The sequence below is a fragment of the Bombus terrestris genome, chromosome 4 (assembly GCF_910591885.1).
Source record: "Bombus terrestris chromosome 4, iyBomTerr1.2, whole genome shotgun sequence".
In the NCBI taxonomy this organism is placed as follows: Eukaryota; Metazoa; Arthropoda; class Insecta; order Hymenoptera; family Apidae; genus Bombus; species Bombus terrestris.
The window spans coordinates 2,275,129-2,301,777 of NC_063272.1; the positions used below are offsets into that span (position 1 = coordinate 2,275,129).

The 26,649-nt window shown below is 36.0% G+C and overlaps 1 protein-coding gene and 1 long non-coding RNA gene across 15 annotated transcripts in view; one reads left to right on the forward strand and one right to left on the reverse strand.

The window, feature by feature from the left end:
* Positions 1-22,422, reverse strand: part of LOC125384903 — a 69,046-nt gene extending 46,624 nt beyond the window's left edge. The window contains exon 1 of the long non-coding RNA XR_007223753.1: positions 21,506-22,422. This is a non-coding gene — a long non-coding RNA (uncharacterized LOC125384903). The remainder of the gene's footprint in view (positions 1-21,505) is intronic.
* The window catches only part of LOC125384865 (A disintegrin and metalloproteinase with thrombospondin motifs 14-like), a 40,379-nt gene extending 14,943 nt beyond the window's left edge, over positions 1-25,436 (forward strand). For 2 of the 14 annotated variants that reach the window (XM_048404940.1, XM_048404941.1), the window contains exons 2-3: positions 4,159-4,325; positions 5,206-6,015. In XM_048404940.1, coding sequence (XP_048260897.1) covers positions 4,159-4,325; positions 5,206-5,475 — 437 coding nt within the window. In that variant the 3' untranslated portion in view covers positions 5,476-6,015. Of the gene's footprint in view, positions 1-287; positions 1,573-2,289; positions 2,907-4,158; positions 4,451-5,205; positions 6,016-6,517; positions 8,890-9,560; positions 10,024-13,238; positions 13,768-14,421; positions 14,547-15,014; positions 15,108-15,740; positions 15,977-22,937; positions 23,515-23,704; positions 24,392-24,842; positions 24,904-25,177 lie in introns of those variants that run through there. The other 12 variants (XR_007223686.1, XM_048404936.1, XM_048404944.1 and 9 more) reach the window with 12 other exon arrangements.
* The last annotated feature ends 1,213 nt before the right edge of the window (positions 25,437-26,649 follow it).

A 26,649-nucleotide genomic window follows, 5' to 3' on the forward strand; every position in this document is an offset into this window, starting at 1 on the left:
ACGAAGAGATGGCAGTATTTTACGTTACGACGAGCCCCGTCAGTACTAAATTGAAAAATAAAACAGTCGTTTCGTAACAACTTAATTCTATATTATAACAGCCACCCGTACTCCGTGTTCGACGAGTATACTCGCCATCGCTTACTGTTCGCGACACACTTTTAGGTACACGCTTTTCAAAGAGGTCGCAACGGCTAACTGCTAAACTTTTTTATTCTGACATTGAAATTTAACAAGAATAAATCAATATCAGCGGCAATTTCAGTTCTATCCTTGGCACGTAAATACAATATAATTTACCTTTAACGAAAATGAACGCAATTATTCGTAATTATTCGCGATACTATTTACTTATATATTTTCCTATGTTGTCTTACGTATCTGTTATTTGTAATAGATGAGATGGAACGAGAAATATTAGAGGATCAGCAGCAGGGTTAATTTATCAGTGTAAAAATATGCGCAAACTTCCACGATCCAGTTATAACACGCGATATAATTCGCTATTTGCTTAGCTCGCTTCGCCAACTGCCAGCCTCGCTATCTTTGTCCATGAGGATCTATTAAGATTATCATTTTAATTACACGTTGGTCGATCGCGCGCGAAACTCGCGCCAGTTACAGCGTTAACTTCCTTTGTAGTATTCATGGTGAAATCGCCAATTCATTTCCACCGTCTAACGAGAAAGACGAAACGGATGTATTCTCGGCGAACGCTTCCCTTTCGCGTCTCTCCCGTTCTTCGAATCGCTCTGCTTCAACGCAGTACAACCAGCCAGCTCTCTCGTTCGACAGCTGACAAATTGCCTGCGTAACTTGTTTGCCGCGACCGCGAGAACTATGTTTTAAGTCGAATGATCGTCAGATGTTACGAACAATTGGAAATTATCTTCATTTCCCATATCGCTGGCCGATGCTCACGATCTGTTCAGTTTGGAAAACATGGAATAGCTCGCTGGACGATTAGTTTGAATTTTACGGAATCGCGTTTGAGGTGGAATATGCCGAGATCGTAGAATCGTTGACGTTCGACTGCTCCCACGAATACTCTGGTGTCTGTACGTTTTATCAGTCGAACCTAACATTTCTCAGTGACGGATAAGTTTCTTTTTAAAAAATCTACACATTCTTTTCTCTGTTCGATAGAATAGAATTCCGATAAATAAGAATTTGGTATGAAACTAACAACGTTCCAGTCCTACAGAAAGAAAATACAATTTAATTAAAAACGTGGGAGGTGGTGTAAGAATCGGCGATAGAATTCATCAAGAGTACGTGACGTTGGAAAAACTATAGGAAAAGCTACAGATGTTAGAAAATGGAAACGTGATATTGAGAATTATGTAAAGCACGTGGATTGCTCGAATGATGGGGTAACTGTGGGGAAACCTTAAATACACTGATGTAATGGGATGGTTTCGTTGTGATAAAGACGATAATAACGACGATTTTATACAAATGGAAACAGCCAGCTAAAACGATAATGGAGAGGCACTTTCCCATGCCGAAGCACCCATGCCACTCGAAAAAGGGGCTTCGATCGTATAAAATTCACCGCGCAAAAGCTCTCAGGTACAGAGAAAATGTAATTTTACGCAGTTATTTCTACCGAAAGAATCATGTGACGTGGTGCTTAAAAAGATATGGAATGTATAAATATTCAAAAAATCAATTTTATAAAATTAAATCTATCGATCCATTAATAGGATTAAAAGAAAGGAATACATCCGAAATGTACACAAAATTGAAGGAAAGGAAGATTTGTATAAAAATTGTAATAATACGATGCAGCAATTTCACGATACCATTTAATTAAAGTGGGTGTATATTTTTCTGAGAGCATCCTCTGTATATCAGAAATATATTACGAAATAGAAATATGTTATTACTGGTTTTCCGATGAGAATCCGAAGTGTATCAAAAATTTAATCGGCGTAGATATTTATCGACGCAACAGTTGCAATTTCACAGATACAAATATCTTGCGAGTTCTCTCATCGTCGTAATTTGTATCTCCTTTATATACATCGTCTGTCTGAATATTATTTCTAATATTCTAATTAGACTGTAGATTTTGATGCAAATTCATATTTTTGAGAATATAATTGAAAAGAAAAAAAAAAAGAGAAGTAAAGAGTATTTTGTATATTTTATATTTTCCTTCGTATCACGTGCATTTTGTACAATTTTATTGAAACAATAGGTTACGTGTAAAGAAATGTTGAAAGAAGTACAATTAGTCGGAATAGCGAAGAAGAAAGTAAAGGTAGCTTTTTACAACTTTTCTAGCTGGACCTGTAACGAAGATTTAAATAACACATTTCGAAGATTTCCTCTAACTCGTCGAGCAAAATTCAAATGGTTCGGTCCACAGTTGCAGACGAGTTATTTCGTTCGAATGAACGTACGAAACGAAAGATATTTTTACGGCGAGTGTCGGACTATTTTAGCTTTCGAGGCATTGTAAGTTGAATTTTAGTTGCGGTGTCGACAAATCATTGATTCAGTGACAGTGAATTTTCTTTTTTCTGGGTGTGATGCGAATGCGCAGAAACTTTGACGTCAAACGTTCCCGCTGAACGAACAGGACCTTCCGGCTGCCATGGATATTGATTTTCCATGGGCTTCAAGGTTTCTGGAGCAGCTGTACCCATCCAGCGCAGACTCTGGCTATTCTCAATATGGCTGTCTATTGTACCCAAATCCGCTCGTTTTGCGTTGCAACGCGCTCGCCGCCATACACCAGCATGCGATCAATGCGCCAAGGACATCAGCCGATCGCAATTTAAACAGCCGAATTTATTTTCGAATGTGACGCGCTAGACGTTATCAACATGGCCGATACATGTACCCTGTCACGTACTTCCTGATCGTCGCGTCTATCTCCATGGTCGTAAGCATCAATGATAAGCCTCGCATTTCGCCTCTTTAATTCGACGCGTTTCTCACACGTTTCGCCACGAATCAAATTACATTTTTCTGAAATTAAAAATTCGCCGATACGCGTTGTCCATCTTCGGTATTTACGAGAGAAGAAAGCGATTCTTGCGCCTTATTCGTCACGCCGATTTTCACGTCGATACGATCGGAATACCAAAGTTGATCGACTCGACAATGTATTGACCAGTTAGCCGTTGCGACTAATGCGACTAAAATGCGTTAGAAAGGACAGAACAACTACTTTGTTCACGCTGTATTATACTTTTTTCATAATAATTATTTATATCTCTTCATTTGTTCGTTTTACCTGGTCCTGGCTTCCAAATGGTCGAAACGTCTTCAAATTTACGAATATATTTTAGTTTTCGCTGAAATTGCAGTTTAAACAGCAAAAACTGCTTTTTACGCGTGACGAGTATACTCGTCAAGAGTAGGTAACTGGTTAAGACGGAAGATAATTTGCCAGGATAGACAATGGCGGTATTTCGTCTTTGAGAATTTTTAATTTGAGGAATTTTTCTTTCAACAAAGAGCGTTTCTGTAATGGAAAATGGAAGTTTCTGTTTCTTCCCATTTTTCTCTTTCTTTCTCGAGGTTCCTTTCAGTTACATGACCCTATTTGTTTTACGAGCAAGTTGCGTTTTAGGAGCGCGTTTCGTTGAGGGAGTTTTCACTAGATGTCTGAAGGAACGATGTTTCGTCTATTTATAGCGAAGATCTTCCTCTACATATAAACTGCATATAGAGGAAAGTGCACCTGTTGAAGCCATCACTCGTAGGTGTTAGCCATTTGTGTTACGAATCGTGTAAACAACGATCATCGTACACGGTGCATTTAATTCACTTTTCTTCCGTGATAAGCTTCCTAGCAATCTTGTCAACGAACGCGACGAAATTTCATCTTACGCATATCGCCGATGTGTCTGTAAATGTCAAGACTAATATCTATTTATTTTTACAAAAATGTACAAAAATCTGACGTTAATGAAAGCACGACACATTTGTTTGAAAAATGAAAGAAAGGAAGAAGTAGAAGGAAGTAATTTCTAAGAAATAAAAGAGAGAAAGATGCGAAGCTACTTATAAAGTAGACAACGATTTGCCCAACGTCTTACGTCCGATTCCTACGTCGATTTTAATAATCTTTAGAAATCTAGGATAAATCACGATTTCTATTAATTAATACGTATTTGTCGGTTGATTGAGTCCGATGATCAGGCCAACTGTTAACTACGGAACATCGAACTCACGCAGCGTCGGAACGAGCAAACGATTTATGGTGTCATCAGTGTGATACAATGGAAGATGGAGAGAGATGCGCCAATCTGACCGGAAACTTCACCACTTTCGGGCACAAGTGCACTGGTGATAAAAGGACCTGTATGGTAATGACAAATGATAACAGCGATTCGAACGCTTGTTGATTATACACAGGTCACGCACGTGTTTCAGCAGATGTTTGATATTTTGCTTTGATCGCGTGCTTTTAAAGCAAACAGAATATAGCAAACAGCTAGCTAAAAGCGATATTAGTTATCGTCAACACGAGAGCGAGAGAAGGCTGTTCAAGATAGAGACACAGTTTCATTTCGTTCATAACGCGATTAGTGTTTGCAAATGTTCAATATAGTCGATCAATTCAGTTTCATAATAATTACGTACTTTATTGAAATTGAATCCGCTTTATAGGAACATATGTACATGGTGTGCACATTTGAGGGAATATGCAAATGCAATTTTTTATTTGTTCTTCTTATTTATTGGTAATCAACAATGATGTTGGATATGATATAATTGTACAGTTTGCACATACACGGCAAAAATATTACGAAATCCGCAATCGATATTAGCCGACCGAATTAACAATGAACGAACCGTATTCTCTGGAAATGATGCGAGATATTCTGGAAAATTGATATTCCCTCGACTAAAAATATGTTACGTTCACACTCACTCGTGTTCGTTACAAGTTCCAATGTGAAATGTCATACAGAGTGAAACAAGGAATTGTTGCAAATATTAATTTAATTTTAGTATCAAGAATCATTCTACGTACATGTAGAATTCTTTCTCATCTTTCCTTTTCAGTCTTCTTTTTTCTCTTTTCGCTCGATACTTTCAAGTTCGTGGTTTAATGCTGCCCAAAATGAGCTCGTACTCGGACAAAATTAAAAGAAATACTATATTTTAGCGTACGAGTGTCTCTTGCGATCCGAAGTTTAAAATCTGCAAATATTCCTTTCACGTTTGCTTCTTTCTCTTCAGGTAAAGCGATTTTCTTACACTACCAGCACCGGAGATTCAATGTCTAGTCCACAAACTTGGTCGGTGGAGAGAAAGTGTACTGACAAATGCGACTCCGGATGTATAGTGGTCGGTGAACGAACAAAACTCTCCGCTTGCACCACTTGCTGCGAGAAATCGTTTTGCAATATCGGTACCGGTGCTGCGAACGATCTGACGATAAGAGGGATCGATCTGTTTCTAGCTTTAGTATTACAAATTACATTAACAATTATCATGTATCCGTCCTGACATTGCAGACGAAGTAACACACGATCGTGAATCACATTTAGTCGCCGACGAGAATAATTGGTTCCATTAACGCGTTTATACGTACATTGTAACATACACTGTAATATTACACAACAACACGATACATAAGATTTGTCGCATTACCAATGAAAATGCTGTTTTCATTTTATAAATGTGTACATGGAGTTTCATTCATTATGTGTTTCATAATAATATTACGATGAATATTGATTAATAAGTCAATAAAATTACGACGATATCGATAATACGAAGCTCAGAAATAAGAAAATAATAATGATGTTCTCGTTCTAATGATGTCGATAAATCAAAGAACAATTGATAATATAAAAAGGGGATGTTCTTAAGAATACGATGCTCATAATTATAATAATTACGAATACAATCAAATCTACGAGAATGAGATTTAAAACACTGCTAAGTTATTACTCGATCGTTCAACGAACCAATGTAATTTAAATTGTAAATTTTAGAAAAATTGTTATAGCAATACACTACCAATAAATTGTATAAAGTAACAAACTTTCCTAAAAAGAAAAATACTCATTAAAACTCTATAAATAATATAATAATAAATACTTTTTATCGATTTCCATTTTTCCATTATCCTCTACTTAATTCCCAAGGATGTCAATGAGAAACATATTAGGTTGTTCCAAAAGTCTCTGTCTGTTTTATAAGAAAATAATAGATGCACAACATTTTTTCTTTTATATTATTTTATTGAATTTTGTATGATCCGTTTTCTACTAATAGAACAAAATGGATCATAATGTAAAACAAAAAATGATGTGCATCTGTCACTTCCTTATAAAAGGAAAGAAATTTTTGGGAAAACCCAATAGAATGGGAATTTTCTCGTGGACACATAACATTAGAAAATTGTACACAACTTTTATTTAAATTCCTTCGTACGATCTCTGTACAATATTCTTTTATTAATTATACCTTAATTTTCTTTTTATTTTACTTTAATTTTTAAGTATCCTCCGATTGGTTTCCAATTATTTTGATTATTTTGCAGGAAGCGAACAATTTTAACGATCGGCATATTTTTCGATACTCGTGAACACGAGTGTACAACCTGGACGTTTATACACACCCACATTTCTCTCAAACGCACAAACATCCGCATTCCGTTTATAATACTAAAATTTCGCTGGAAACAGGGAAACGCGAGATCAGGTATCTACTAAATCGCTTAAACTATATAGTTTATACCAGCGCGTTTACAGCTGTAACCAATTAACGTAATTACACTGCCTAAATGAAAGCATTCAGTTTATACTCGTGCATTCTGTTCTTTCAACAGCATCCTGGAAATCTGCGTGTTATCATTTTCGTAGAAATCGAGAGAGCTTAGGTTGAATGTAGATCCGACATCGTCAAACGGAAAATTACAAAGTTCTTGAATTCCTGGAAGGTTCTAACGGGATATAGGGTTTTGTTCCAATGGAAAACGCATATTCGTTTCTAGGAATCGGTTTTAATTAAATTTCCACATCCGTGAACAAAGGGATATGATTTATCGTGCGATAGCATATAATGAAAACTAAGGCAAAGAATGGAATTTTTTGTTTTTCGTAGAAAACGTGAGACGACATCGCCTTGTTAAGAGGAAATAAAACCATTCCAGGAAAGAATAACGATCGTCGTTAAGCGTAATGTAATTTCTTTCTGAAGAGTCAGTACTAATCTATCGCCCACGCGTAATGCCTCGATGCTAAGCATCTCTCATTTTGCATCTCGTTCGTTGCCATTCATCTCGTCGTGTAAAACGCAAATAAAATGGAAAGAAATATTTTTTATTCCAAGAAGCAATTATTCAAACAACAATTTATCAACGGATAAGAAAATCAGAAATGTCCCTTTTAATATTTTTCAAATTAATATTAAAACCATCTTTCTCTTCTTTTTTACACTCTTACTTATCTGAAATTCTTTATCTCCTAATTTCGATAAACCATTTTACAAAACGTAGGCTATTGTCCGTTTTACGTTTAACTGTTATGAAATTTTGCAGTCCATTTACGCATAATCTTGCGAGTAAAGTACATTTTGCCAAAAGTAATCGAGCGTCTGTCTACTTTTGAACAATACTGTACCCAACAGCTACTTACAGTGGCTACAAAAAGTATTTCTGTATTATTTCTACTATTCTGTTTATCCCAGCGTGCTAATCAATTATATTAATTGAAACATATTAATTGTCCTCTGTCTGCAAAAGCCTTACCGACATTTACACGCTGGATCGTTTAGGATCATGCAATATCTGTTTACGTTCTCGTGTTTTAAAAAGTGTGCTCAAAAATTCTTGAATACTCTTGCAAGTTGTTAGAATATCTTCCAATAATTTTCATATCGATACATGTGAATCTTTTTAAGCGAAGCGGAATCTAAGCAAAAATACGAAGAAAGTGGAAAATCGCTTAAAGTCACTGGTCGAAAACCATCCACTATGCAGATGGACAGATAAATTTCGCGTCACTTGATAGTACTATCGTATGACTATGAACTATTGACACTAGTTGAAAGTGAAATGTAACGGCTGATGAAAAAAAATTGAAAAAGATAGAGATACGTAAGTATTAGCATTAGGTTGGCATAAAAGTTTCTTTCGTTTTGTGAGGAAATAATAAATGTACATTTCTTGTATCATATTATTGTATTGAATTATGTATGATCTATTTTGTAGTAATAGAATCCATTTTATTTTATTCGTACAGAATTCATTAATAATAACATTATATTTCCTTATAAAACTAAAGAAACTTTTGGGACAACCTAACGCATATAAATACCTTTTCACAGCCACTGTATAAGATTATAAAAGATACTGATATACAGGATATTGTTAGCTGTAGCTGCACAGCCACCACGCACTCAGCATCGCAAATATCGAAAGCCCTGAAGAAAATTTGAAGAAGAAATGCTGTAATTTTATAAAACTGAATTCTAATCGACGAGACGAGTAAACGTGTGACAGATATCGTAGAATAGAAAAAAAAGTGTGTAATAGGCAAAAAAAGAAATGTTTAATATAAATTTTACTTAGAATTCATACACGTAAGTAGATATGACTTTTCTGCCAGTCACTCACTGTGCATTATCTGACATAATTTATCTCTCGTACTTATTCTTTCATCCAGGCAAAGGAAGCTGTCGGAACAGATTTAATTCCCGTTCATTAGATTCGTCGCCTTACTGAATACGATATTCTCGAGTTCGCGGTTCAAGGGAAAGCGAAGAATTCTGGTGGGGACGAGAGCAACGTTCAAGATGAAATCCTCGGCCCTTGTTAAATCGTCTCGGTCGGGGTCGAACAATGCGTTCGCCAGCATCCTCGTTTCTCGGTGATTGCACATAAAGCTGCCATTATTAGAACTTCAGCGGGCGGTAAGCGCTGGTGCTTTTTCCAGTCTCGCGTTCGCGTTTACTCTTACGCACAATTCGCCGCTGCACTCGCGTGCGTTTCCAGCCGCGTTCATCCGTCCATGTGGCTGCCAGTCGTAACGCGAAGCTCGTTCGTCGCGTTTACTCCACTTTTTTCATCGAAAAATTTTATCCGGAATATCACGTTCGACTCGACGACCGATTAATTATCGTATTTTACTTTCACCGATGGTGCATCATTTTCATGGGAAACGTTTAAATTTCCACGTGGTGCCACGTGGTGGAAAAATTGGCCACCAGTTGCTGCACGACGCTCCTTCGTCGCGTCTACTCCACTTTTTCCTCGAAACCTTCTGTCCGGGGGTATCGCGATCGACCCGAGATCCGATCGATCGTCTTATCCTTCCGTCCTTTTCGCGAAAGTCGTTCGAATTTCTGTGACGCGCGCGTGGAAAATACTGGCGCGAATCTTCGAGTTAGTGAGAATCTTTGGCTCGAATTTGATGATTCGTTCGCGTGGGAATCGCACGGCGAGGCGTGCGATTGTCGCGATCGCTCTTATCGCTCGCTCCACTTACGTTCCGCTTCGTTCTACCGACTACTAGTTTGCTGCATTCCCGGTTACTTTACTGGTGGTGAATCGTTAATCGACGCGAGTTACCACCTGCTTGCAGGAGTACGAGATCGTTTACCCTCGAGTGATCCCGAATGAGAGCGCGCGGAACAGAAGATCGACCCACGAAGACCGAGAAACTTGGCGCGAGTATCTCCACCAAGAGGCGGTGTTCCTCGAGATCAGCAACTGGACCTTAAGGACCATGGCCAACGATCGATTGATACTGTCGTCGAATTTCACCGTGAATTGGGTGCGCCAGGGTAAAACCAAGTCCGAGCGACGTAACGCCAAGGCGAACTGCGATCTTCGATAAGGCAGCTTGGAAGGAGACGCGAGTTCCTTCGTCGTCGTGACGATATGCAAAGAAGAAGTGTACGCCTTGATGTTGATCGGGCAGAGATCGTTCTTCGTTCAGCCGCTGACGAATGGCCAGCATGTGATGTTTCAGCCGAAAAACGAAAAGTGGTGGTCGATCAGGAATAATTCGAGCTTCGTGTCTGTGAATCCGGAAAATCCTGCAGGTGAGAAGGATCGTTATCGCGATGGGTTTTCATCTTTCGTTAGACGGTTGGATGTAGGTGATTGGTTGATCGATTTACCGACTTCCTTGCCAATTATGTTATAAGCTTCTTACTTTGCGATCCGCCGTTAATTGCTCCTTCTATTCTAAAATTGACTCTGATCGTGATACTGTAAGAACTGATAGCGTCGATATGATAATACCATACATAGAGTATGAGAGTAATCGTAGTACAAACGAATATATATATATATATTCGGTTTAATAAATTTAATTTAATAAATTTAAACCGTCAAACAGGGAGGGCTTAATCTGCAGGCAAAAAGAAGAAAAAGAAATAATCATTTACAAAGCGAACGACCATTAGCTAATTCCAATTTGAAAATTTAGCTAAAGTCAAAGTCATTTTGAACAAATGTTTCCTGTACGCGTTACCGTTTGGCATGGACGAACGTCTCGGACGTTGATGTCCGTACATTTATATATATATGTAGTATCTTAATGGGTCTTAGAGGAAAGGACAAGTAATGATGTTTTGATTTAATTAATAATATTCGAAGCAAGGAAATAATTACAATGCTGTCGTACGTCTTATTTTCAGACGCGGCTTTCGACTTCCCGATTCACACTCTTCGGCTTCTACACTCCCATGCTCTCGCTTCTCAATTCACACTCTGCACACCTTTTGCATCCGTCCTCTCCGGCTTCTCAACTAATACTGACTTTAACGTTTCTTTGTCTTTTCCCGCCGTTCGAGACACGTGTTCCGAAACGCCCGTGGCCAGGGTCACGCGGGCACTTTCCACGAAACTATCCACTTAAAAAGGACCGACGACACCTTGATGTACCCGACGATGCCGCGGTTCTCGCGACATTGTTTACGATTCGGCAGATATCTTAGGCCTTTTGTCCACGATACTACATATATATGCATTTCTGATAATCATTTTCAACTCGCACAGGGAAGAAACATCACTGAGGCTACCGCGAATTAAATTCGCGTATCAAGTAACAGGATAGATACGATTCATACGAAGCTTTGCGTCGTTATTCGAGGTAGGAAAAGCTTTAGCAGTGATATCGAGAAAAGCGAAACTACGAAATCATCGCTGTCGTCGAGACAGAAATTGCTGCGAATATCGCGGAAAGCAGAGCGACGGTAAAGAGTATTACAGGAAAAAGTTGTTCGGAATATTAGCCTTGGCAAACATATTTCAAAGCCGTTGAATATGGCGAGATTGTCCGCTTTGTAAATATTTACCGAAAAACATGTCGTACGAAGCTGGGCAATAAACGCGTTTTTCCACAGTTACAAACAAGTATCGTACGTATGAAACAAGTAACGACGAATTTTCCATTCCACGGTACGCGACAATTGACCGTATTATCAGCGTTTCGTCAGAGTTTCAAGAACTGCGTTTTCTTTTCTGTATTTATGGTTTCGTAACTGTAAAACGGAAGGTTTATTCTGGAGATGCGAGTTCGCGTGAACAACTAGCGCAACGAGTAAAAACACGCGGTTTTTGCAACTCGATCGAATTGTTAGCAACTGTGTGTACGAGATCGTATTACTCCCATCGTTGATCGATGTCAGGCTTCTATCCGAGCACACGGACAACGTTCTCCAACGACCAATCAAACATACCAGATAATAATTTTTCATTGTATCATTATTGTAGCTATTAACGAGACGGGCTTGTTGTCGCATGATAAAAAGCATGCAACTGCGCTGACACGATAATACAGCGTACTTTTGCACGCTGCGATGGAAAACGCGTCGTTACCTGTTTCGTACGAACGATACTCGTTTGTAATTCTGTAAAGAAACGTCCGTTGACGAACATTATATAAAGTTCTTCCTTCTTCTTCTTCTTCTTCTTGTCTGTAAATCAACTCCTTACAATTTGACGGTTTAAATTTGGCACACCCCGTATATACAGGATGCAACGGAACAACGTCTGAAATCGAGAACAACGCGAATCCTTGTGGAAAAATGAAGAAAAAGTATAGGATAAAACGTTCTCATTTTCGACTTGGAGAATCGAGTCTGAAAATTTATCAAGTATACTCGAACTGTATCTGAATATCGGTTCGAATAATAAATTTATTTAATTATATAATTAATTTATTACAAAGGAAATACAATCTGGATGTGAATGTGAAATGTAAACAAATTTTGCTAAGTTGAAAATCGATCGTATTGTAATTACCACGACTCGTTGTTTACAGATTAAAAATCTGTTTTACGAATACGAGGAGCTATATATCTACTATTATTAATCAATTTTTATGAAAAATTTCGGACGATGCGCGGATAAATTCTAATTTGATAAATTGTTGGAAACGTAGAAAATTGAATGCAATAAAATTACGTGGCACGGTTTACACGGTTGCAACTTTATGACCCACTTAGGTCAAGTAGCAATGAAATTTATTGCATATATCGGAAATTCAAGGCACGTAATTGGCAGTTTATAAACAAATTATTTGTTCTCTTAATTAAATTGCCCGCGTCGAAAGCTGTGAAACGTTTTTGTATCGAAATCGAAGAATCCAACATCGCGATCCTATGAATCGAAGAATGCGACGTAAATGTTCGAAGTATGGTTGAGAAACGATAGAAAATTCCAAGTGTTACGCTGTATTTCTCGTTCGATTTAAATCGAAATTTTAATGAGGAACAGCGCCGATAGATATTTAAAAGTGAAACGGTTAAGAGCAACGATACAGGTTTTGTTAAAAGCAATTGGTCTATTTACCTCGCTGTTTAAACGGGTTTGCTTGACGTTACTTTGATCAATTTCCATTGACACTTTTGTAGATAGCATTCTTTTTTACGGATGGAAAGCCGTCTGATGGAAATTTGTCTGAAATGTCCGTCGTAAAATTGCATTTTCGCGGGTAACAGAAAACAATGGAATTTTGTACAAAAGCGCAATACTTTAATTAGCGCAAAATTCCATTTTCCCCGCTGGGAAATTGAATTTTCTATTAAAGCGTGATACGTTTAATCAGCGGCGGCGTAAATTCAACAAACTAACAACTGGAATATTGACTTGTCACAATTTTGTGACACCGTATATGTCGTCGATACGTTCCAGTCTGGTCGTATTTACAATTTCAGAAATTTTGCAACTATTTTTTCATTTTATCCGTAACGAGAATAGCGAAGATAAGACAGGCAAACGTGGTAAAACGTTGATAATTCGGTTACAGGGAAATCGAATAAATTTGAAGTTGAAGAAAGTAAGAGAAAGTCGAAACGAAGAAAACGCGATTCCTTATGCCACGATGTTCAGGGATTTTATAATCTTTCCGGTGACGTCTTCGACGTGGAATACCCAGAAGCTGAGAAATTGATTCTGTACGATGAAAAAGACGATGTCTCCACAGAATACAACGATACAATAGTGGAAGAATTATCGATCGACGTAAATACTGTTGAGAAATGCTCAGTTGGTATGACCGCTAGTTACTAAAAGGTTACTAGGGTTATGTTGGTACGACTCCTAACTACGCTCTTTTGTCATAGGAGTCGACCACGCCTCAATTGCTAAGACGCATTGGGAGAGTTTAGACGTTTGCCGTGTGATTTGGTGTTTTGTATAAGAGAGAAAATAAAAGGTGTGATAACCAATCCGAGTGGATCCGAGATTGATTATCAACCCCAACCTATATAAAATAACAAATCCCGAGGAAATTGGATACTTCTCTGGTCCTAAATGGCAAAGGAACAGATTATCAAGTAAGTCAAATATTTTTCCAAATGCCATTCTTGTACAATCGTTGCTTTTCTACTTACCATGTACAATATAGCGGTTAATAAATTAACGAATCATCGAATATTACTGAAAGAAAGAAATTGTACTGATATTCCAATCTATCGTGTACAAAAGTAATAATAACAGCATGTAATATAAGAATAGCTTATCTTCAGCCTTAAAAGGAACTCGGTTTACAATTATTCTCCCTATTGCGTTCCACTCTCGCTTGATCTTCTACACGTTCATCTATATTTCGCTGTTTTTAATTTATTTTATTATTCCCTGTCTATTACACATATGTATATTGTCCATTGCACGAATCTTTATCTATCTTGCCTAATTTAATGTAAAAAAATAGAAAAATAGACAAATTTGCTGGAGGAATACGTTTACCAAAATTTGTCAAGAATTTTAAAGAAATTTGCAGGATGAAATTCACGGTGATACCGAATTGATATTTTTGAAATTATACTTTTGAAATAATTATTTATATCATAATAATTATTCCACGAATACTTGCTCGTAGATATTAATTTATGCTTTTAATAATCATGCGTTTAAGCTATCAAGTCGAGTCGAGTAGACTTTCTAATTTCGTGGAAGATAAGTCGATTTCTAAGATAAGACATTTCTAGAGAAAACACCAACTGCTAAGGATTCGCCGCCACGATGATTAGAGCTTGGAATAGCTGCTGATTACTCCGTGGTAGATTTTCATGGAATTCGAGTACAGCAATATACCTTGGCTCCTTTAAACATCGTAAGTAATACCAAACGAAATTCTGTTATTATACTTAGATATAGAATACCTCCTCCTACACATGTACGCAAGCAACCGGGAAACATAGGGCAGAGTTATGCGTATCTCTGTATTTTCAAGGTACGCTACTTGCTTTCAAACATCTCGATCGTATACTCGGATGGAAGCTCTGTATTTTCTGTTTACACTGTTCAAAGCTTACACGTATCTTTTAAAAAGTTCAGCGAATAATTTATCCGTAATAGAATTTTGTAATCGATTAATTTCAGCCATTCGGTAATTGGTTTTCCAATGCTGTTGAGATTAATAACGTACATTTCCTAAGATAAATGTAACGAATAAAATTAATTTTTTAGGAAAATTATATAAGATACGATGTATTTACGAGAGTTTTGAATAATAATTTATTTGTAAGGCTGTAATACTGTTTTAACGCCTGTTACATTTTCGTACGTATTTTAATCCTAGGTCAGTGCAATTTACATGGACCCGTCGCTCGAATCCAACATGATTCTAGTGATCGTACGAATGATTTTATACGCGGAAAAACGAGACGTTATGGTAAGCGATTTCCATTAAATTAAATCATTTAACTAAAGTAGTAACTATCTGAGATACGCATATGCGAGTGTCAATTATTTTATTTTCTACTTATCTGTACAGTGTATGGTATATAAATTATATAGGTTAAAATATCTGCGCATGACGTTTTAGATCGATAAAATGCAACGAGTTCCATTTTGTTAAATTGGACAACCGTGAACGATCCCTTGGAAACAAATTTCCAAACAAACAATTTTCACGGATCATTGACAAACCTCGCATTTATCGTGTATCCGAAATATCTGTATAATCGACTATTAAACCTTTTTCATCTCTTAAGAATCTTAATTTAATGTTATAGACCTATGATAATATCATTGACATACGACACTTGCGATTCCTTTTACTTTTCTTTTTCTGCTATTCTTCTCTGCTGTTGAATCAACATTTCAACATTTTTCAGGAAGATTAAAATACTAATAGCGTTACAAGTTACATTTGATTACAATCAACAACACGATTACTTGCACATATATTTATTATCATTGACGAATATTTATATATAGTATATAATGTATGATGTAATAATAAATATAATATATTGGTAATATTTGCTAGCTTTTATTAAGAAAATATTAAACGTTGTCGTAGGTCCGCCGTGGCGATGCCAGACGATCTCTCGAGAACGTGAACAAATGGAACAGAAAGATGCTGTCCTCGAAAGACGTAAATCACGATGTTGCTGTATGGTTGACGCCATTAGATATACGAGGTCCTTCCGGTTACGCACCTGTGTCAGGAGTATGCTATCCCGCGAGATCGTGCGCGTTAAATCGAGACGAAGGCTCGACCAGCGCCTTTATCATCGCTCACGAAGTAGCACACATGTGAGTGTCCTACATGTTGGGATATCGTTGGCAAACTGAAATATTTATAACTGGCCTGGGTATTTACGTAGAGACCGTGTGCTATTTATTTATGCAAATACGTACTTTTACGAGAATAATTTGAAAAATGAAATCTCCATAGGAGAACTTATTATCTTTACCGAATATCACAACGAGTACTGTACTTTGAATCTGCCATAGATTTTTGCGTATTATGTGCGTTCTTGCATTCCTCCTTTCACCTACGATGGCTCTTAAACAAGAAACGATATCGTAACGAGAAATACAACTTAGCTGAGCGTCCACTTTGGTTCCACTAGTGTTGTCCCATACGACTTTGTGTTTGACCTCGCTATTAGGGTACTTTTTACCCAACGTTTCCTTCACCGCCTTCACTACCTTCGATTTATCGAACTTGAGACTTAAACTGGCCGTTACTAAATCTTCCGGCTTCTTCGACATCGGTTGGTGTCTCTTCGTGAACCAATTCTTCTCTGTTATTCCCTTAGGGATGTTTTCGATCATTTTCCCATACAGTAAGTGATTTGGTGCAAATCCCGTTACACTGTGTCTGGTGTGATTGTATTCTTCTACGCTTTTTTCTGCGATCTTTGTCCAGTTTCTTTTTTTTTTTCGAATTGATCTTGCATCTGATTCTGTTTACTAATGTTTGATTTACCCTCTCGTTTAGTCCATTGGAGGATGGACAGTCTGTCGAGGTGAAAATTAATTTAATGTTCTTCTCTCTCGCGTACTCTTGAATTTCCTTGGATGTCATCGCTGGGTATCGGTCTGCAAGGATAATTTTTATGGGGTCAGTTTCTCCTGTCGAGTTTATAAGTTTTATGATATCTTCCGCGCGTTGTGTTTTCGATGTGGATATAAAAACAGCCCCTGAAAAGTGATTTATAAGTATATGCATATACTTCTTTGGTGAGTTGTTGTTGGAAAAACCTCGGACCGTATCGAATGACATTATTTCAAACGGTTTCCTCGCTGGTCCTAGTCTCGACATAAGCCCGATCGGTCTTCTCGTTCTGCTTTTATTCCTAATGCAAGTTTCGCATTGTTTGCAGAATTTGTCGACAATTCGGTCCATATTTTTGAAATAATAAAAGGATCGGATTTTTTTCAATATGTGATTCCTTCCAACATGGCCAAAGAAATCATGCACCGTCTTTATGATATGGTCGCCAAACTCTTGTGAGACGAATATACGTTGGCGTCCTTTAATATTTTAAAAAAAAATCTCTAATTTTTTTATAAGGTCTTTCGTATTTTTAATATCTTCTCTGTTTTCTTTCTGATCTCGGATTATATCTTGCTTTTTATAATATTCGCTACTTTCAAAACCTCTTCTTCGTTCTCAAAACTTTCTAAGACGGGGTTCCTGGATAGTGCGACTGCCTCTATGTTGTGTTTTCCTGGTGAGTAGATGATTTTGAAGTCGTACTGCGATAAGTAGTGCATCAGGTCTCCAAAAGTTTCATCGGTTCTTGCTTTGATTCTCATTGATTCCAACGGTTTATGGTCTGAAAGGACAGTGAAGTATCTACCGATTAACTAATGCTGCCAGTACTGAATCGCCTCTTTGATAGCAAGACATTCAAGGTGGATTGCTTTGGTAAACGATTAGTATCTGCGAATTCGTAGAATTCGTGGATAATTCTCGAGCTGTTTCGTGCGTACGCGATTTTAAGTGGCACGCAAAGAGGTGCACCTATTCGCGTAGCGCAAGAAATGTATCACGGAGGTCGTTGCAGGTAATATCCATCGACAGACGGGACAATTAGGGTGCACGATCTATGCCTATGACTGTGCAGTAGGGCATACTCTTCTCGACCACTTGTCTGGCGCCAACCACCACTATTGTCTCGCGAAGGCCAAGCTGTAAATCTTCGTTGCTTATACCGTTTTCTTGGTGAATGTTAATTTTTTACTTATTCGATGGTATAATAATACCGTTATTACGAGGTAAAAGTTTTTGGATGTGTGATTTCTTGATTGAAGAGACGCTATCATTATTAAAAGTTTGAATATCCCGCCACTAGCGAGGGAAACATAATACAGAATGATTCTTTCATTTGCTTACATTCGATTTCTTAATTTTACTCCTATTCTCCTTTTTAATTCGTAATTTAATTGTGAGGACATATGCTATGGAGCAATTTTTGTTACATTTAGCATCGTTGCTTTATTTGTTAAGACTGTTGAGCAATACGATCGTTTACTTTATTTACTGCCTTGTTTGCTATTATTTTACTTTTAAAGACAGGTATTTTGGAAATATAAACTTCTACATATTGGTATAATATTGATATACTTAAAAATGTCGTTTAGTGAATAGGAAAATAGGACACTGAAGGTTTAACTAATTGAAAACGATTTAGTTATTGAAGATAGTACTTGCTGAGCAAATGGATCGCGAAGTTGTCATAATGCTACAAATGATACACGCTTCAAAGAGAATTCAAAGTTTCCTTAAATTGTGATAACTTTTTGACAGTGAAGTACAGTTGTTACCTTGTGTGAGATAGAAAACTGCATAATCGACTGGAAGTTTCTGTACGAGATATTGAAACATCGATTATGTTTTACGAGTTTTCCAAACAATATCGAATCGTTACATATTTCGTATAATTTCTGCTCGTCGTAAATTCGTAATAAAACGAATAATTTGATAACGATCGCAAATTTCTTCTTTTTTATTTCAAACTTATCTTTCTTATTTTCCCTTGCATAAAAATTAAAGTAATATTAACATATACATACTAACACGATATATACAAGGCGAGTTACTTGAGAGTTTGAAACGAAATATTTTTTATATTTTTAAATATATCGAAAAATGTTTCGGATAAAAGCTGAACTGAAATTCTGCGTGCAAAAATTATTAATTCACTTACGTCGAAGAAATATTAGTTTAACAGATATTTTAATTTTTATTTAGTGAAATTTATCGTACGAAAGACAAGCACGAAGACAAATACGAAAGTAGCGTCTTGTGTCTTTCCTTGTCTCTTATACCTAAAATATTTACTAAACTAATGGTTTTTCGATGCAAGTAGGTTAATAAATAACATTTTATAGAGAATTTTGAGCTGCATCGATTAATGTATTAAGAACTGTGTGATTCCATTTGAAGAAACAAAGTCGACCTTAGTACGATGGTTGCGCCACCACCTATAGAAAAGCTAGCAACGTCTAAATATGTCCTCCTTACAACCATCAAACTTTTATCCGAAGCATTTTTCGATATAATGAATAGTGTCGAAAATATTACGGCTCAAACCCTTGGCAAATCTTCGCATAGCCAATATATCTTCGAAATCGATTTTCTCAAGAATGAGCATTGGCACGCGGATGCTCCGTCTTACATTTTCGATTAATTTTTTTCAAGATCATCCTTTACCTTGCTCTTGCATAATTAAATAATTTGAAAATTTATAATAATATGTATATATAGAAATTTAATAGAAACAAATAGCAGGTGGACTTGTTAGATGGTCAGAAAATTATAGATTGTTATGTTTATGTATCGTTCGTATGACACGCTGTAAAAGTAAGAAACGATAATTATAAATTTATCGAAATATATTTATTATAAAGAGAAAAGAGAAAATGGCAGGGAAATATAGAGGAAAATTTGTTCGTAGGACGCTTCGTATTCAAGAGATTCCAAGATTGAAAATTTGCCTACCAAGTATACTTGAACTTGGCTCATTACGTGATAAATTAAAAAAATGTATTTTTCTTGAAAACAAAGCGTCTTGCGAATAAATTTTGTTCCACATTCTCAGTTTATTTTCACACGTAGAATTAGCCAGTCCAGAATTAGCCATGTTCTAGTACGCTTGGTAAATTTTCAAACGCGATCTTCTCGAAAATAAAGAATCCTGTATATTGGAATTTAAGTTGTCGAACGAAACCGATTTATACAAATCAAATGTATATCATCGAATATACAATTTGTTAAATAATACTCGTTTTAATCTGCTTATGAAAGATTATGATACACGAAGAACTTGTCGTTAGAATCAAATTATTTCTTTCGCTAAGCTTCGAATCTCAAAAATTTAACGTAGATATTTCCATCAGGTATTTTGGCATCGGAAGGAAAATTCCACGAACTTGAACCAATTTTTATTACTTTTCCGTCAAAACAATTCCCTGCTTCGTCTGATATTTATTAACGGATCATTCGTTTAAACTCGCGATTTGATCACATTGTGGCTGTTATAAATATTTTGAGGCTGTCGGCGATATTATGCTTCCCGTCGCTCCTGTACAAGTTTCAAATGGAATCTTCAAATGGAATCACACAGTTCTTAATACATTAATCGATGCAGCTCAAAATTCTCTATAAAATGTTATTTATTAACCTACTTGCATCGAAAAACCATTAGTTTAGTAAATATTTTAGGTATAAGAGACAAGGAAAGACACAAGACGCTACTTTCGTATTTGTCTTCGTGCTTGTCTTTCGTACGATAAATTTCACTAAATAAAAATTAAAATATCTGTTAAACTAATATTTCTTCGACGTAAGTGAATTAATAATTTTTGCACGCAGAATTTCAGTTCAGCTTTTATCCGAAACATTTTTCGATATATTTAAAAATATAAAAAATATTTCGTTTCAAACTCTCAAGTAACTCGCCTTGTATATATCGTGTTAGTATGTATATGTTAATATTACTTTAATTTTTATGCCAGGGAAAATAAGAAAGATAAGTTTGAAATAAAAAAGAAGAAATTTGCGATCGTTATCAAATTATTCGTTTTATTACGAATTTACGACGAGCAGAAATTATACGAAATATGTAACGATTCGATATTGTTTGGAAAACTCGTAAAACATAATCGATGTTTCAATATCTCGTACAGAAACTTCCAGTCGATTATGCAGTTTTCTATCTCACACAAGGTAACAACTGTACTTCACTGTCAAAAAGTTATCACAATTTAAGGAAACTTTGAATTCTCTTTGAAGCGTGTATCATTTGTAGCATTATGACAACTTCGCGATCCATTTGCTCAGCAAGTACTATCTTCAATAACTAAATCGTTTTCAATTAGTTAAACCTTCAGTGTCCTATTTTCCTATTCACTAAACGACATTTTTAAGTATATCAATATTATACCAATATGTAGAAGTTTATATTTCCAAAATACCTGTCTTTAAAAGTAAAATAATAGCAAACAAGGCAGTAAATAAAGTAAACGATCGTATTGCTCAACAGTCTTAACAAATAAAGCAACGATGCTAAATGTAACAAAAATTGCTCCATAGCATATGTCCTCACAATTAAATTACGAATTAAAAAGGAGAATAGGAGTAAAATTAAGAAATCGAATGTAAGCAAATGAAAGAATCATTCTGTATTATGTTTCCCTCGCTAGTGGCGGGATATTCAAACTTTTAATAATGATAGCGTCTCTTCAATCAAGAAATCACACATCCAAAAACTTTTACCTCGTAATAACGGTATTATTATACCATCGAATAAGAAAAAAATTAACACTCACCAAGAAAACGGTATAAGCAACGAAGATTTACAGCTTGGCCTTCGCGAGACAATAGTGGTGGTTGGCGCCAGACAAGTGGTCGAGAAGAGTATGCCCTACTGCACAGTCATAGGCATAGATTGTGCACCCGAATTGTCCCGTCTGTCGATGGATATTACCTGCAACGACCTCCGTGATACATTTCTTGCGCTACGCGAATAGGTGCACCTGTTTGCGTGCCACTTAAAATCGCGTACGCACGAAACAGCTCGAGAATTATCCACGAATTCTACGAATTCGCAGATACTAATCGCTTACCAAAGCAATCCACCTTGAATATCTTGCTATCAAAGAGGCGATTCAGTACTGGCAGCATTAGTTAATCGGTAGATACTTCACTGTCCTTTCAGACCATAAACCGTTGGAATCAATGAGAATCAAAGCAAGAACCGATGAAACTTTTGGAGACCTGATGCACTACTTATCGCAGTACGACTTCAAAATCATCTACTCACCAGGAAAACACAACATAGAGGCAGTCGCACTATCCAGGAACCCCGTCTTAGAAAGTTTTGAGAACGAAGAAGAGGTTTTGAAAGTAGCGAATATTATAAAAAGCAAGATATAATCCGAGATCAGAAAGAAAACAGAGAAGATATTAAAAATACGAAAGACCTTATAAAAAAATCAGAGATTTTTTTTTAAAATATTAAAGGACGCCAACGTATATTCGTCTCACAAGAGTTTGGCGACCATATCATAAAGACGGTGCATGATTTCTTTGGCCATGTTGGAAGGAATCACATATTGAAAAAAATCCGATCCTTTTATTATTTCAAAAATATGGACCGAATTGTCGACAAATTCTGCAAACAATGCGAAACTTGCATTAGGAATAAAAGCAGAACGAGAAGACCGATCGGGCTTATGTCGAGACTAGGACCAGCGAGGAAACCGTTTGAAATAATGTCATTCGATACGGTCCGAGGTTTTTCCAACAACAACTCACCAAAGAAGTATATGCATATACTCATAAATCACTTTTCAAGGGCTGTTTTTATGTCCACATCGAAAACACAACGCGCGGAAGATATCATAAAACTTATAAACTCGACAGGAGAAACTGACTCCATAAAAATTATCCTTGCAGACCGATACCCTGCGATGACATCCAAGGAAATTCAAGAGTACGCGAGAGAGAAAAACATTAAATTAATTTTCACCTCGACAGACTGTCCATCCTCCAATGGACTAAACGAGAGGGTAAATCAAACATTAGTAAACAGAATCAGATGCAAGATCAATTCGAAAAAAAAAGAAACTGGACAAAGATCGCAGAAAAAAGCGTAGAAGAATACAATCACACCAGACACAGTGTAACGGGATTTGCCCCAAATCACTTACTGTATGGGAAAATGATCGAAATCATCCCTAAGGGAATAACAGAGAACAAGATAAACTTAAAAAGAGACAGAGAAGAAGCATTTAAAAACTCAGCAAGAAATTTCGAAATCAACAAACAAAAGTACGGCAAAAAAAGACGAGAACACGAGTTTAAAATTGGTGATACGGTCTTCACCCACAACGGAAACAGAATGAATAGAAATAAGCTGGAAGAAATTAGGAAAGGACCTTTCAAAATTTTGAGAAAGATTTCAAACTCTATATATGAAGTGGATAACGGTAACCGGAGATCTGAAGGGAATTTCTTCAAACTGGCCCGGAAAAACGACCGAACAGAAAGGAAGTCGATCGAAGAGCTTCCGTTCCAACAGCTTCGACGTGTCGACATTGCACGGAGCTAAAAGTAAGCTTAGCGGATCCTCGAAAGCCGCTATTTCGACCTTTATGGCACCGTCGAATTGGTTCACGAAGAGACACCAACCGATGTCGAAGAAGCCGGAAGATTTGGTAACGGCCAGTTTAAGTCTCAAGTTGGATAAATCGAAGGTAGTGAAGGCGGTGAAGTCGTATGGGACAAACACAAAGTCGTATGGGACAACACTAGTGGAACCAAAGTGGACGCTCAGGTAAGTTGTATTTCTCGTTACGATATCGTTTCTTGTTTAAGAGCCATCGTAGGTGAAAGGAGGAATGAAAAAGAAAATCGTAAATCGTAAAATCTCTTCCAGAGAATGCACTTTATCGTAAAAATTAATAAAGTCAACAACAACGTGAAATTAAATAATTGTTGATTGATATTCTGTATTATCGATATAGGTGAAACGTGGAGAAGATAATTTGCAATCATTGCGGACAATATCGCAGTGACATTATTATCAATCGGTAATATTAAAGATAAAATTCATATGGGATAAAAACAGAGCGTCAAAAGTGGTTATTTTCCGATCTTCTTGCGAAGGGAAAAATGTTTAAGAACGGCTCTCAGCAAGGAATAGAAAATGTTATTACAGTTCCATTTTCGTGTTCGTTTTTTTTCTACATGATCCATGTGAAATAATTCTTCAGATGCTCTGCTGGTAAATGAATCGACGATTGTAATAGAGGAAATATGAAGTACAGCGAGATCGTTGTTGATTATTGTTCTACACCGATATCGACAAAATAATTCTTCGACAACTCTATTGATAAATCAATTGTAGTTTGAAATCAAACGAATCTGAAGTACCATCAGTTTGTTGCTACGAGAACAATAGCCACCAACGATCTCGCAGTAATTCGGATTCGTTCGATTTTAAACTTCAATTGTTTTACCGACAGAATCTCTGAATAATTATTTTGCTGGTAAATTCTGTTGGTATATCGATTAGAGTTTGGAATCGAGCAAATACGAAGTACAAGATGGCTATTGTTCTCACGTAGCAACAGTCTGATAGTATTTCAGATTCGCTTGATTTCAAACTTAGTTCCCTTGGTTTAATTACTGATTTATCAGCTGGATCAAAATTTAAAGAAAATGAAGATCAAGTGTAGCGCCTAAGTTTGACCTCTGCTTAATTTTTTCATCTCTACACTCATCTTTTTCAACTTCCATGTCACATTTCGTATAAATGCTAATAATTCTTTGTTTTTTTTTTTTTTGATAAATTCTCTTAAACGTCGCACAAGAATTTTTCGTTCGCGAGGAGGTGCAAAAATGGCCACTTTTTGACTTAGGTCAAAATTTGCAAATTTGGGGTTAGCCCCAACTTAACCACACTTTTAATCCAACATGAATTTTATTTTAATATTACTGATCTCTGATGGTGGATCTGCGATACTGTACTTAATGATTGTAAACTATCTTATCCACTTCTCATCTATATTAATAATATAGGAATATTAAATATTATTAGGAATATTAGGAATATTAAATAACAGTTAAATACTGAAATATATGTTATTTGATTTGTTTTAGAACGAAGCTCATTCTCTGGAGTGAAACTTTTAGTTTCTCTTTCTTACGCGATAAAGGAGAGGTGCAAGGATTTAAATATTTATAACATTATGACCTTTATTCTTTAAGCATGAAAATATTTTAAATACAAGCATATAAATATTACATATAAATATTTCTATTTACATATACATCAAGTACATTTATATATACATTTTCATCTTGGTAAAAAGAACGTGTAAATTATCGTATTTACTATTACGTATTTTAACGCGAAATCTCGTTTCATAAAAATTTTCATTCAAATACGTAAACACATAATATTCATAAATTTATAAGAACAATTTTGTCCGTAGGTATTTGGTAGCGCAATTGAGAAGATGTTAACGGCGCAAAAGGGAAACGATACGGGGGCTTCCGGGTCGAGCGGAAAGCCCTCGGTATCTCCGAACAAACCAATGTCAGGCAAAGCGACAAATTGGTTTTCAAATACCAAGAATCAAAATCGGAATCAGACGGAATCCAGCGAACCGTCTCTCTGTTCTTCCCTAAAGGACCTATTCAACAATTAATGGGGAAGAACAAATGCTAATAAATGTTAAGTGTCTCTAGTTTCATTAACACTTCTTTATCTTTATCTTTATTAACACTTATTTATTTAAGAATTTATTCAGAGATTAACACGACCTAATAGATGACTGACAATCTGGTGTAATTCAAATTAACGAGCTATACTTTCCTTGTACTTTCTTATTGCTATACCTCTACAATATTCTTTTATCGTATCTGTCGATTTTAATCTCACACAAATATCTAATAAATGTGTATACAGTAGTTGACGAAAATATTAGATAGAAGATTTTTGCGAATATATATTATGTTTGTTAGTGTTTTTCTTCACTTCACTTCAATGTAACGAGACGTGTCTATCATGATTACACCGGTAAAAATTGAGACTAATTTGGAAATATATATATGGAAGCTAGAAGATGCTTATTCCAGACGTACACATAGCAAAAAACTAATGTACAATGTAAAGAGTATTTTTAAACATATGATTGATTAGGGATAAAAATGCTCCTACTAAAAATATTGTGACTTATTTATACAATACATAATTAACTGTCCAAATACCGATGGTAATCAATAAGCATCTTATAATTCCTATTTACATTTGTTTCAAAAGTTTCTTTCGTTTCATAAGGAAATAATAGATGCACGACACTTTTTGTTTTATATTATTTTATCGATTTATGTATGATCTATTTTGTAGTAATAGAACAAAACGAAAGAAACTTTTTAGACAGCCTAATGCATCTTGAAATTCATGAAAAACTTCAACAAAATATTCATGGAAAGTTTCTGTAAGCGTCCGAGTACTTTCGTGAGCCGTTATATGTATAATAATTCGTTACAATGTTAGTGATAGCTTGGAAAGTGAACTATTTTTATTATACATCTTTTTACTTTCCATATTACGCTCATAGATACTCTAAAACGCCGCGATACTAACTCTTATCTATCATGTTTACGAATGCCTATAATTTGTGAAACCGCTTCTGATTTTACGGAAATTTTGCAGTTGCTTGATGAATGAAACAGATTTGTTAAGAGAATCACATGTTATAGATACCTGAACTGTGATTTATTTAATATATCTTTTCTGATTTGTTATCCTGCAACATTTCCATGTTTTACGAAGCTTTAAATTAAATTTCACAAGTTTATTTTCCTTAAGCTAAAGACGATGCTGGTGAAATATTTATTTCTGAAGTAAAAAGTAAAAATATAGCTTACATATTGCTTGTATTTAATCATGTATTACGAT